This window comes from Sarcophilus harrisii, chromosome 2 (assembly GCF_902635505.1).
Source record: "Sarcophilus harrisii chromosome 2, mSarHar1.11, whole genome shotgun sequence".
Taxonomy (NCBI): domain Eukaryota; kingdom Metazoa; phylum Chordata; class Mammalia; order Dasyuromorphia; family Dasyuridae; genus Sarcophilus; species Sarcophilus harrisii.
Window position 1 is genome coordinate 492,904,982 of NC_045427.1, and position 14,300 is coordinate 492,919,281.

At 35.4% G+C, this 14,300-nt stretch overlaps 1 gene segment (V, D, J or C); it reads left to right on the top strand.

Moving 5' to 3' along the window:
• The first annotated feature begins 12,556 nt into the window (after window positions 1-12,556).
• LOC116421019 lies at window positions 12,557-13,188 on the top strand. The segment is given in 2 exon segments: window positions 12,557-12,668; window positions 12,881-13,188. Coding segments are annotated over 2 exon segments (357 nt in total).
• Window positions 13,189-14,300: the final 1,112 nt, after the last annotated feature.

Sequence of the window (14,300 nt, forward strand, 5' to 3'; positions counted from 1 at the left end):
CAGGATTTTGCAATTTCTTCTAACACTGTTCAAAGTCTCAAGAAGAAGTAAAGAAGATAAGACTGGAGAAGAATGGGGGAAGAGAGTAGACACAAAAGTTGGCAATTAGCGAGGGCAAGGGGGTAAGGAATTTAATTGTAGAACACAGTGCCCATTTGAAATTTCTTACTAAAGAGCCAAGGTTCTGAAGGGAAAGAAGGGAAACTAAAATGAAAGGGAATAAGAAAAAAGGGAGAGACCAGAGGGCAAAACAAGGATAGAAAATAGCTTCAGGAGGAGTGAGGTAGTGAGAAAGGTATAAAAAGAGACAACTTTCACCCAACAAGGAAATTTGATATGGAGAAGTAACTGATGCTAGTAAAATGGAGATGAAGGCAATTAGAGATGAAGAAAATAATAAAATGAATGGACCTAGCTAAGTTCCAGGGGATGACATTTTGGTTTCTTGCTCAAGTCATGGAAGTCCTCTGATCTATAGCTTCTCCATTTGTAGAATGAGGGGGCTACATAGCATATAATGTCCAAAGAGCAATAACCTCATGTCATTTCAGACATGATTCTAAAATGCTTTCCAACATGGCTGCATCATTTCCTAGTTCCACCAACAGGATAATATTGTATCTGATCTCTTACAGCCTCTCTAACATTTACCTAACATAACATAACATTATTATGGGGAAATATAGGTTTCCCCATAAATGATCAATACTTTTAACACATCAATCATATATTAAATTATTTAATACAATTTTCCAGCTCTATGAATCTGTTTGTGTTGCTCTTTGGAAGATTCTCTACACAAATTCCTCACATCCTATCAAACAACATTATCTATACTTGAAGATCTAGCACAAAGAATGCTATTAATAATTGACATTTCCATGATATTTTATAATTTTAAAAATGCCTCCCTCACAATTTTGTGAGATAGGGAATAAAAAGTATTATTATTTCCATTCTATAGAGCAAGAAAGTGAGGACCAGATAGCTTAATGATTTACTTAAATTCACACAAATAATAAAGAAGAGAGTCATGGATTGTTTCAGTCTGAAGCCCAGATTTCCTGATTCAAAGTTGTGTTCTTTTATCTATGCCATAATGCCTCTCAAAGTCAAATGCCAATTCCTTCATGTATCAATCCCTGCCAGAGTTGATGTTTTCTGAAACCACCAAAAGATCAATTTTCAAGATATCTTCCCAAGAGAAAGAGGCAAACTACCAGCAATCATTAATGTATATGACTTCCTTATCTCTATAAAATCTTTATAAGAATTACCACATATATCAAGGAAATCTTCAATGAAAATATGAAAAAATGGCAGCTAGAATTTAGCAGGTTATTTTTTGTTTGCAGATCATATATATAAAGTCAGTTATTAGTTGGAAAGCTGTACAAAATGGATTGATCTAATCATCTTCGTTGATTATAGTTCCAAAAATACCTTAACACTTTTTAATTCAGTAGAGCAAAATCGATTTGTACAACTTCTTCTATCCCAAAGAATCTCTCTCTCATGTATATATTAAGGTCATTAAAAATTCTTAAAAAGATAAGACTCAGAAATAATGTTGCTCAACAATCTTGTAATCATCAGTGTTAAGTAAGGCATAAAACAGGGAAACATATACCAAAGATCATGAAGGAGGTCTTACCCAAAGTCCATCATAAAAATGATAACACTAATGATCATATTAATATTAATAATAGTTAACTGTATAGAGTGCTTTAAAGTTTACAAAATGCTTTACATGTATCTCCTTTGATGGTGAAGTCTCTTGCTTATGAAGAGCACTGGAAAACAGCAAGCCCTAGAAAACTATAGACTTTCCTTATTGAGATCTGCAGATACCCAGATAAATAATTCTAGCAATCCACCCAAGAAAATCCAAATGGATGAAAAATGCAGATAGTCCATACATAATGATATTCAGGCAACCCATTGAATTAGTCCATTAATGGATATATTTAAGACAGGCACTGCAAAAATTGGACCTAGAACTGAATAGCAGGAAAAGGCTTTATTATATTTGGGAAATTTTTAGCCATTTCAACAATTCTAAGCTTTTTTGTGACCAACAGTGGAATTTGGGAGTGTAAATCTCCTTCTGAGTCAGTGAAGACTGACCTATTGCTAGGCTCTCACTGACAAGTGATTTCCTGTTGGATCACTAATTGACTATTCACTGACTATCACTTATTCCTATGTACCTAAGACTAGTTGAGTCAGCCACAGTTATATAAGTCCATCAGTTGTATAAGTTATATAAGTAATGTAAATCTTTACCGATCACAATCAGTTTAGTAAATTTCCTCTAATTCAGCTACATAAGATTAGCAAACTTTCTTAATTACACTGACTTTGTGGTCAATATGAAGAGGGTTTGTAGTCTAAACCATTCATTGCTTGGCTGCCCTTAAAAATCATTTCCCTAATCAATCCCTCTGAATCTACCCAGCAGGAACAATTAAATATAAGGGCAGACATCCACAGACTTAGACTCTATCTCAGGATATGCATCTCAATGCATGGCTGAGCTCTGTTTGTTAATTCACCTTGCAGGGCTGATGAGCCATATGCTTGCATGTCTTTGAATAATAAACTGCCTGACTCATGATCTTTAGCAATTGTGCTCATTCTTAGTGCCTCTTTTCCCTACCTTCACTAACTACCAATTACATCTTCTCTTATGACAAAAAATAGTGAAGATAAATAAATCGACACATTGGCCATGATTGAAAATATGTCTTATTCCATACCTATAATCTTTCATCTTCTCTGCAGATAGGAGAAAACATGCTTCACTATCAATCCACTGAGGTCAAGATTAACACCACTATGCTCCAAATGATGTTATTTGTCAGTAGCCCAGGGAAACAAAATCTCCAAAGAATCAAAATCATAAGTTATCCAATGTTGATGGGCTTCACATGTTATTAAGTATGACTTCTGTGTAAGAAATGACATAAAAATATATTGTTCAGGACATGTATGCTTGGGATAAAAATAGACGAGCCAGCAATGTAGCAAAAGCAAGGAATAATAGAGAGTCCAAGAGCTGCAAAGGTACTCTTAATATATTAACAAGACACAAAGGAGACGTTAGCACTGAGATAAATGCTGAAGATTTGACAATGATAATTTTTATTGATGAAACTTATTTTTAACTCAAAACCATTGTCAGAAGAAGTTTAGGTAAGTCTATAAGAAGCAGGAATCCTTACAAAATAAAACATTCATTCAAAATATTAATCTAATATATATTTTTTTACTTTGAGGGGGCTCTAAGTCTTTTTAACTTTGAGGAAAGACACAATCAACAATATGATTAATGTATTAATATTCTTAAAAAAGGAGTTGTTCCAGAATTATAAACATTTCTAAATAAACATGGAATATTGCAAAATGACTTTATATTTTTTCATCTATCTTAAAAGGCAAAAATATTAACATCCTTTGGTGGTCTGAAAATTTACTTGATAAAAGTTCCATTAAAAACCTATGGGCTGTGGATAGAGTACCAGCCCTGAAGTCAGGAGGACCTACGTTCAAATCTGGTCTCAGGACACTTAACACGTCATAGCTGTGTGATCCTGGGTAAGTCATTTAACCCCAATTGCCTCAGGGAAAAAAAACCCAAAAACTATGGGTTAAAAGACTTTAGAAGAGGAAAATGGTAAATGTTAGAGAGGCTGTAAGAGATCAGATATAATATTATCCTGTTGGTGGAACTAGGAAATGATGCCGCCATGTTGGAAAGCAATTTAGAATCATGTCTGAAAAATTTCTAAATGGTATTTGGACTCAGATATGTCACTTACTAGTCCTACATCCCAAAGAAATTAAAGAAAAAGAAAGACCTAGATGACCAAACATATCTTTAGCAGCTCTTTTTGTGGTAGCCCAAAATTGGGAAGTGAGGAAATAGCTTTCTAATGAGGAATGACCAAATAAATTGTGATACACAATGCAATAGCATATTAAGTTTTTTATTTTAATTTTTTTTTGGGTGGCAAAACAATTAGGGTTATACAGTCAGAAAGTATCAAGTGTCTGAGACTAGATTTAAACTTAGGTCCTTATGACTCCAGGATTTTATCTACTGTGCCACCTAGCTATCCCATTGACAAATAAACAATAAAATGAATAGTTTCAGATGATACTGAGAAAACTGCTGTGAACTAATACAGAGTGAAGTGAACAGAACTAGAAGAGCCATTTATAGAATGATGATGTGATCAAAAAAAAACCTATGAAAAAATTTTGAACTCTGGTCAAACATGAGTTTTTAAAAAATGAAACTAAACTCATATCCTATCACAAAAAAAGAAGTGATGAATTTTAATGCATTTCTTTTTGCTTTTATTTTCATTCCCAGTGCTTCATATAGTGTCTGATATATACCAAGTACTTAATAAATGCCCTCTCTCTCTATCTATGTAAAGTGCTATAAGAGGTATGCTTTTTGCATATGGCAAATGTGTGAATTTGTTTTGCTAGAGTGTGTATTGAAAACTTTATTTTCTCTGTGTGTGTGTGTGTGTGTGTGTGTGTATGTGTGTATGCGTGTTTTATTTATTCCATGGGAGCAGAAATTATAGGGGGTAGGAGTGAGATCAGAATAATAAAAGAAAAAAAATTAATGACCGCAATTAAAAAAAAGAAATAAAATTAAAAGTGAAACATTTAAAAAACAAAACATGGATTTATAATCAAGGATATATTTGAAAAAATATACTATTTGTTAAAAATCCACTCGATGTCATTGTGATATTTTGCTGTTTTTTAAGTTCAGAATAAAAGTTAAACAAATATTTAAAATGATAACATTTTGGTTCCATGATGAAAAATTAAAGAATGTGTGAAAATGGTGTGAAGATAATACCAGATCTTATAAAACAAATGATTGCAACATAATGAACACATAAATTTAAAAAAAATTTAGAGATGAAAAAATTTGTATAAAGTTGATTATTTTACTTTACTCTAAGTAATTTGTATGCTGTTATAAAACAGAGATTCTCCCCTCTACATCTTCTTGCCAGAGGTAAGAAATGAATGTTGGGATCAGATCAAAAAATACAAAAAATACTAGTTCATTCAATTTGCCACAAGAGAGCACTGTTTACCATTTCATGAATCCTATAAATTTTCCCAATGTCATACATGGCTCCTCTAAGAGAATTTTACTCTAATCAAATCTTCTCTTCATATGAAGCTGTAAAAACACTGACAGAACAGAAATCAGGGTGTCATATATAAGAAAGAGAAACTTATACAAATTGACTGAGTCTATTTCAGAATTTAAAAGGGGATGCTCAATCAGAGTTAGACTTTTGTGGTTGTAGAGCTCCATATCTGCCTCACATAAATCAGAAAAAAAAAATGATTTGGAAGAAAATAGTTCCAAGTGAGGAAGGAAGATTATAACTAAGTGTGCTGTATGGCTCAAATAAGATAATGAATATAAAACATTTTTTTTCAAACCTTAAAGTGGTATATAAATAAGCAGTCACCATCAGCAGCAACAGTAGCCTATCGTCTATGGTCACCAGGCTTCTAGGACTCCATTCCTTGAGTATTCTCCTATACTCTTACTAAAATAAAGTAATGGTTATAGAAATAGGGGAGTGTGCTGGTAACAAGATAGACTTTGGACAAAGAAAATATGCATACATACTCTAAAGTTTAATCTACATTATTAATACTTTCTTAAGTCTAGAAAATCAACAAAACAACAAATTAAGCCCTGATTTCAGTGATTGCAAATTCCTGAGGTGTAAATACACTGAAAATTTAGTAATTGAGCTCTTTAGCTGTTTACACATGCTCTAGCATGTCTTCCAGAAATCTCCAGAGGACTCCATATTCAAAAAACTGTGACCTTTGTTCCAGCCTCAAACCATTTGGGTCTCCTTCTGCCACAGCTCAATGAGAAAAATAACATTTGTCTTTAAATATAAAGAGTACAACTATTTATATGCATATCCATATTTATCAAAGAGTAGCTAAATAGTATGTTGGGCCTAAAGTCGAGAATTCATCTTGAGATGAACTCATCTTCTTGAGTTCAAATCTGTCCTAAGATACTTACGACTTCTGTGATACTGGACAAGTCACTTAATTCTGTTTGCATCTCTTCTTCATTTGTAAAATGAATTGGAGAAGGAAATGGCAAACCATTCCAGTGGTTTTTTTGCCAAAAAAACCTCAAATGGGGTCATGAAGAGTCAGACAACAACTAGAAACGTGCATAGATTGATAGATATTAATTTTGGATATGGATCTGTTGATCTATTGATGTAGGGAGTAAAATCCTTCAGTTAATATAGATCTGCAAATCCCTCTATTAAATGATATCAGCAAGTTTTATGCTACATATAGCATAATTGTAGAGAGTTTCCTGAGATATTTTTAGATTAAAAAACAGTACATGTTAGATCATCTGGATTCCCTACTTTTTCCCTCTATGCATATATTTAAGAGTTTCTGTCCTGTTAGATTCAATGGAAAGAGCACCTCATAAAAAAGAATCATAATTAAACAAATGGTAGGAAAGCTGAAGATGTGGATGATATAAAAGCGAGATTTGAGAACATGAAGAAAGAAATTGGGGGAATGGTGACTTATTAGGGAAACCTTTGCATTCTTTCTCTGTGACCACTTGGACATTGCTGCTATCCAAGCAGTTTTAGGCTCATTTGGAGTAGAGAGGAAAGGGCAGAAATGTGGCATCATTAAGTTCTTCCTTTCTGTCAGGTGCTAACTGCCTCTCCTTAGCTTTCTTTGGGATAGCACAAATATATTAAAGTCTTCAAGTGTAAGTGCAGTAATAGGGATGGAAAAGAAAACTTTTTGAGCTCTTTGAGAGAGGAGGAAAAATGACCCAAAGTGCAGTACATTAAAATAACCAAAATCTGGATCAAATAATATACAACAGAGTTATACCTGTAAGGTAAAAATCACATATCACCAAAATAATTTCTTACTTAAATTCCATAAAGTATATTATTGTAGCTTCTAACCCTAGTCTTACACTGTCCCTTTTCTCCAACTAACTTGTCCACTAGTAGGGAAGAGGAAGGGGAAATACCAGGAGAGTGTGTCTTTAGTGCCCTCTTTGTTCAGCTACTGCTTAAACATTGCTCTGCTTCTCAGCCTAGTCTGGCCACCCAGCTTTTGGAGCCTATCCTTATCCCAAATTTACAGATCCAATTTCTCAATTTTCATTGCCTATATTTGCTCCAACAGATCAAAAGCTGTTAACATTAAATATCTGATATGGAAATGGGAAGAAGGAACATATGACGTAGCTAGAAGCACAGCAGAGGGAGCACAGGATCTGGAGCTGGTAATTCCTGAATTCTAATACTGCCTCAGATACTTTCTAGCTGTATGATCTTGAGCAACTTGCTCAATTTTGTCTGTCTCAATTTCCTGAATCTAAAAAAAATAAATAAATAAAGATAACAATAGCAAGGTTGTTTTGAGGATAAAATATTTTTAAAGCACTTTGAAAATCTAAAAACACTATATAAATGCTAATTACTATTATTCATAATCCTATAACAACATAAGGGTAGAACTTAGTTGAGTAAGGATGAAAATGCAATAATGGTAATAGAAAAAAATTTTTCACTTGGGCAATTTGGAATTCACAGTGTAACAAGCAAGAGATCTGTGACCAGTGACTAGAGCAGAGTAGGTACTGACCCTCAGGTGCTCATTTCCACTTACCTTGTGAACTATCCAATATTAGAAGGTGCTCTGGGACAACCGAAGTCTATCAAGCTCTATCTGGAATGCAAAAGCTGATCGCTCTCTTTTAGTTCTGCTCCTTGATCTATCCTTCCCACCCTCACCCTCCAAATGGGCTAGGTTTTATGTAGGGAATTATCCAATCAGATCATGACTTGTGCTTCTATTTCACTGTCCCACTCCCATATCCTTTCAGCTTGCTGCTCCAGCCCACATCACTGCCTGGTCCTTATTCATCCATCTGTATTTCCCTCTTGTACCTATATTTGGCTTATGCCATAAAAGTCACAGCAAGTGGATATTTTGTCACACATTCTCAGTTATATTTAATAACAAAGCCTTAGTACATTTAAGTGGCTGACAGACTCCACTCCCACCATCATTTTTGTCTTTGTGTTCACCTTCAGAAGCCCTCATACCCTAGCTACTATGATGTCTTATATTTCTCTTTCTAGATATCTACTGCTGGCCACAAATCAGTTTAATGAATTTAATGTCAGTCCCTCAGGAGTTATGGAGTAAACTGTTACAAATGGAAATAAGAGAATAGAGTTAGAAGTTTGTCAGACACAAAATAGGAGAAAAACCAGTTAACCAGGTCCCATTCACTCCAATGTCCTTACAACCTTAGCTCATCCTCTGGGGACCAATGAGGGATGAGCATGACATTAGTTAGTTCTGGGTCAACAAGTCAGCTTCCATAGCTCATCACCTTATATGCCATAGTGGAAGCAGTTCGGAACACCCTTTGGAATTAGTTAATGCCAAGTGCTTGATTTCCTAAGACCAGACTGAACCTCTATAAGGTATAATCCATTTCCTCTATTCAAGATGGCAGGTGATAGGAAAGCCATGGACAGTAGATACTCTATTCGTGAAGCATTCATTCAACTATTAGTATTATAGTGAAGGGGAGAGGTAGACAGACTTCAGAAGAAGAAAGGACAAATCGAGGGAAAAATAGCAAAAATTGTTCCCTACAAACTTCATCAATTTAAAAATTTGCTGAGAAGCAAGATCATTCATCACTGCAACATTTCAGTTTTCCTGATTGTAAAATGAAGAAAATTGTACCTGCTTCTCTTCCAAAAGAATGTATTAAGGAAACTAAGTATCCACCAACATTAAAAAGGTAGATTTTAATGACTTTGATTTGATACACTGTTCACAGATGACTCCTGGAAAAACCTTTGGGTATATGAAAAAAGACATCATTGCAAGTAAATATTCTAAAAGATATTCACAAACAGGCCAGTTCCTCCTTTGCTGATCTTACTGATCCTTACTTGTATTTGTAGAACATTTCATACTTTATAGAATCACAGAATGTTAAAGCTGGAAGGAGCATTAGAGATCAGCTAAGTTCCCTGTATCTTACAAATGAAGAAACAGACAAAAGAGAAAAGAAAGGCAAAATGACTTGCCTGAAGTCATTTATTTTTAAGTTAGTGATAGAGATGTGATTTGAACTTGATCCTCTGTCTCCAAGAAAGAGTACAAAGCTCTTGCTTACCTAGCCATTTATGTATCACTAAATGAATAGGGCTATGGTATAAGGTGATAAACTCAGAAAACTAATTAGTTAAACTAGCCTGAGCAACTCAAGAAATAGGACAAAAGTTAAATCCTCTGCTTCTAGTTGATCACCCTCCCAGGCCCCAGAACTGAGTCAGTGGTAAACCTAAGCAGGAAGAAAGAATGGAGAAACTCCAGAGAGCCTTATTAGTGATCCTAAAGCATCAGTTGGGACTTGAGCTAGACAATTTTAGGAAATGGGAACAGACAGCTCTAGTGGATACATTCCAGAAAGCTAATGAAGTAAAGAGGATGGGAAAGTTGGCTTTCTCTAATTGGTCAAGAGGTTTTCCTGAAGATTTTGAGAAGGACAAGAAACCAAAGAAGTAGAAACCTAATAAACCTAATAAAGAAACCTAATAAGTTAACTGAACTATCTGCTGTAATTAGTCAAGCATTTCTTTAGATGTCAACTTCTCTCCCTGGCATAGGGATGATATCATAAAAAACTCAGTGTCTGTAGAATTTTTAAAAGAAGAAAATAAATAAAAAGAAAGATTATCCTAAGATCTGTCACAGTTTTTTGCATTACAAACTAATTTTGAAGTGAATCTCTCCCTCATCAACCCAGAAATCTTATTTTCTAGGTGGAAAAATCTACTTTGACAGTCCCCCTATATGATGAGTCTTAGAGCAATGAAAGCTCACAAATATAAAGATGACACATTCTAGTGTAAAAATTATGCTGTCTTTCTGGATAATACTGGATTTTATTTTCTGAATGCTTTCATTTATCTGCCTGTAAAAAGGGGGCAATAATTCCTATCCTTTGCTTCCTAACTAAAATACATGAGTGAAACTAAGAACCTCTGTCAGACTCTTAACAGAAAGGTGCTAATAACCTGTTTAATAAAATGTTTTTAGATACATAATCCTCAAAATAGTCTTATTATATATGTAGTACAGATTGTCCATGTCCATTTTTAAGGATGTGGTTCAGAGATACGCTTAAATTAAAAAGAGGAACCCAGCTAGCAAATAATTAGAATTTGAATCCAGAATATTTTGAATCAACTTAATCTAAGTTTGCCTAGCTGTCACCTGATATCCCTCTGGTTCTCCTTATCAAAGGTAATCAAAAACTGCTATTATCCTAAACTGTATTTTTTTATTTACATTTTTAAAAAAATGGATACTTTAAAATTTTATATATTGTAAGAACCAAAAGATCTTACCAAGAATTCCACTGACTTGTTGATGAATGTAGGAAAGAGTTTGTTTTATATTCTTGCATGAATGGGTGCCTAGGTTAGCAGACACATTTTTGAACCAGCAAAGGCAGAAATGCAAGTCCTTACCCAGATACCTCATTAATTGGGTATTACATTAATTGGGTAATAGGATGTGAATCTCTACCCCTCATTACCTAGCCAGTTCCTGGCCCCAAGAAGTTTATATTCTTATTTTGTTTTGAAAGACTATTACCTGAGGAGGGGAAGGGGGTAAAGTCCAGAATTCAAATCTAAAACCTTGACCCATGATTCCATTCTTTGACATCATTATGGGTCTCCCAGTTCTTGGATTTCAATTTTCTAATTTCTATTCTTTCTCCAATTCAATTTTTAATAACTTTGTGGAAATTAAATTATCATCTAATTCTCACAATATCATATTAATTTCCAAACATATTCATTTTTTTCCTGCCTTCTCTATTGAACAAAGGAATAAAAAAGATTTTAAAAAAATATTTCTGCAAAAACAATAAACATTAACACTTGGACATCTTACAATGCATATTTCTCCACCTCGGAATTGAAGGGAGGGAAGTATGTTTTCTCCACCCTTTTATGGGCAAATATGGCAATTATAATTAAACACTGGTTGACTTTGTTTTTCTGTTCTTTCTGTTTTTATTAGCTAGTCATTGGCTATATTGCTCTCCTGTTTCTGTTTACCTCATTCTTCATCAGTTTATATGAGTTTTCCTATTGTGAGAAATGGATGGGCATTTATTTGGTTTTCACAGTTATGAGAGTTGGATTGGAGAAATGAGGCTTAAATTAGAAAATTGAAACCCACAAGGATATCAAAGAATAATCAAGGATGGAGGTTAGTTATCGTCTCCCAAAAGGATGTAAGCTTCTTGGGGACAGATATTGGCTATGCAATGAGGGGTGGAGATTCAGGTCATCTAGCTTCTTTAATATCCAATTAATGGGGAATCAGGGAGGGACTTATGCTTCAGGATAGGAAATAAAACACTGACTTTGGAGTTTCAAAGGTGTTTCTACTAACCTAAGCACCAATTTTTGCAAGAATGTAAAATAAATCTTTCCTATATTATCAGTGAGTCTGTGGAGTTCACTTTGCAACTTATAATATCATTCTCTATATTTTTCCTATTCATCTTTTCATATTGCATAGTAGTATCCCATTACATTTGTATACCACAATTTATTTAACCATTCCCAAATAGATAATTATCTACTTTCTTTCTAGTTCTTTGTTACATTCCCCTGCCTCCTATCCCCCAAGACCTTAAACAAAGTACAGCTAGGATTAGTTTTCAATGCACATTATCTTTCTTTTTTTTTTTTTTTGATAGGGAAGGGGAGTTAGCTCCTTGGTCTGTGTATTTAGTGGAAGAATTTCTAGGTATAGATATTTGAATGATTTTCTTAGAATTATTCCTTTTTATTTTCCAGCATAGGGGACCAATTTACAATTTCACCAGGGGTTAAATTAGTATATTTGTCTTTCCACAGCCCCTTCAATATTAATTATTTTTATATCTTTTATCATTTTTGCAATTTGCTACGTGAGCTATTTTGATCTACATTTTCTTAATTTTTAGTGATTTGAAGCAATTTTTCATCTGACTGTGAAGAACAAACTACATTTTCTAAAAAGAAAAGTCAAAGAGCCAAATGATAGAACAATGTGATCCCAAGGTGCTTCCTCCCTCCATTTGTATCTGGGCTTTGTTTGTGTCCCCTTCTATCATCTCAGTCATAGGAATGAATCTTTTTTCATTTAAATGGCTTTGTCAGCTTCCTCCTCCCTCTTCCTTCTTTCATACCAAGGACAAAGTAAGGTTTGAACAGCTTTTCTTTTCTAATTCAATTAAAAGTGCAGCCAGAGGCTTGTTCCTTGATGGGAAAGGGAGGGGTGGGGATAGAAATAGATAAACGGGGAGAAGGTGCTTCATGATTGGCTGCCAACCTCTCACTCTATTTCCTATTCTGGGGCAGCACTAGTAGAATCTTTAATTGACACTGTGAGCAGGACTGTGCCCCAGGCTTCAGTGCAGAATAAATTACTTTACACTGAGGGAAGGATCACTAGCATGTCACTCCCCAACCTTCTGTGGGCACTCACAGCCCTCACCTACCTTGGTAAGAAAAGTTAGCAAGAGGAGAACTGAATCACTTTTTGGGTGTAGGGGAATGAAGGGATGGAAAATTGGTCAGGATGGAAAATTGGTGGGGCTGATGAGGTCAGGAGGGATAAATACTAGATTCCAGTTGTTCTTGCTTAGTGGTTGTCTGCTAATGCTTTGAATTATGTTAGGAATCTCTCCATGCTCATTTTGCATACTTCTCCACAGGACCTGGTACGGCAGAGACAGTCACTCAGACCCCATCAGTGATATCTATGCAGGAGGGGAAGGCTGTAACTCTCAACTGCAAGTATTCCACCAGTGCCACTGCTTATTATTTGCACTGGTACAAACAGTCTCCTAGTGGGGAAATGATTTTCCTAATTTATCAGGATTCTTACAGCACAAAGAATGCAAGACAAGAACGATATTCTGTGAACTTCCAGAGAGCAGACAGCTCCATCAGTCTAAAGATCTCTGACTTAAAGCTGGAGGATTCCTCCGTGTATTTCTGTGCTCTGGATGAGCCACAGTAAGACATATGATGAGGAAGCTGTACAAAAACCTCAGCAGACAAGAAGAGATGAGATACTTGCTGCTGTTTCCAACAGAAACCAGGAGAGGAAGTGGGCTGAGACCAAAGATGTCTGTGGATAGTTCAGCTGAGGGTCTGAAAAGGAAGCCATTGACTTTATCTATGGAAACACACTCTCACAGTTGTCCCACAGAGGGTGAACAATGATATCTTTGAGTCACAGTTCTCCAAAATATTTGTGTCTTTGAGTCCTTCCCCCACATCAGGTAATGGACGATGAGTACACTAAGTGAAGTTTTTACTAATATGCCATGTTCGCAGTGAAGGAAGACTATGCTAAATAAGGGGAGTGGGGAGGGAACAGGAGAGAAATCTTTATCTGAGATAATCAAACATCTGCAGTCTTTAACTATAGCTCAAGTTATTGCAAAGTCTCATGTCACAATTAGAGCATAGGTTAAGGCCATATTCTTCGGAGAGATCTTCAGTTTATCCTATTCAATCCCTCCTTTACTAACCTTTGAAGACTTCTCACACCATTTCTGATACATTTCCTCAATCCTCTTGTTCTCAGTTTCCAGTCCCTCTGGACCTTGTTTGTCCTTATTCTCTCCTGGGGTTCTTTTAATACTCCAACTCCAAGGGGACTTCCCCCTCCAGGGTGTTCAATCTTTACCATCCTGGCACTACCCTTGTTATAAGCTGTATCACAAAGGAGAGACAGACAGGGAGTAGTATGACTCCACTTAAAGCTATCAGCAGCAACCAAAGGCTCTTTCCACCAGCTGCCTCCAGACCAAGACCATAGGTATAAAATGGTGGGGACCAGGTCTGGAATGGGACTTGGGCCTATTTTCTGATGTCTTTGGCAATTTCCTTCACCACCTGTCCATATCACCGATTTTCATACAGCAAAAAATTAATTTCCCACAAACTCCACCTTCTTCAGCCAACAAGTAATCTAATACCAATGCTAGAATACTGCTTCTCTAGTCTGAGTGTCCTGGTCTGCTAACAAATCCAGTGCCTTTGTCTTCTGGTTAGTTATTATTTATAACATGGCCTGGAGTCTGATGAGCCTATTCCACATACAAACTGGGGTTCTGTATCCCA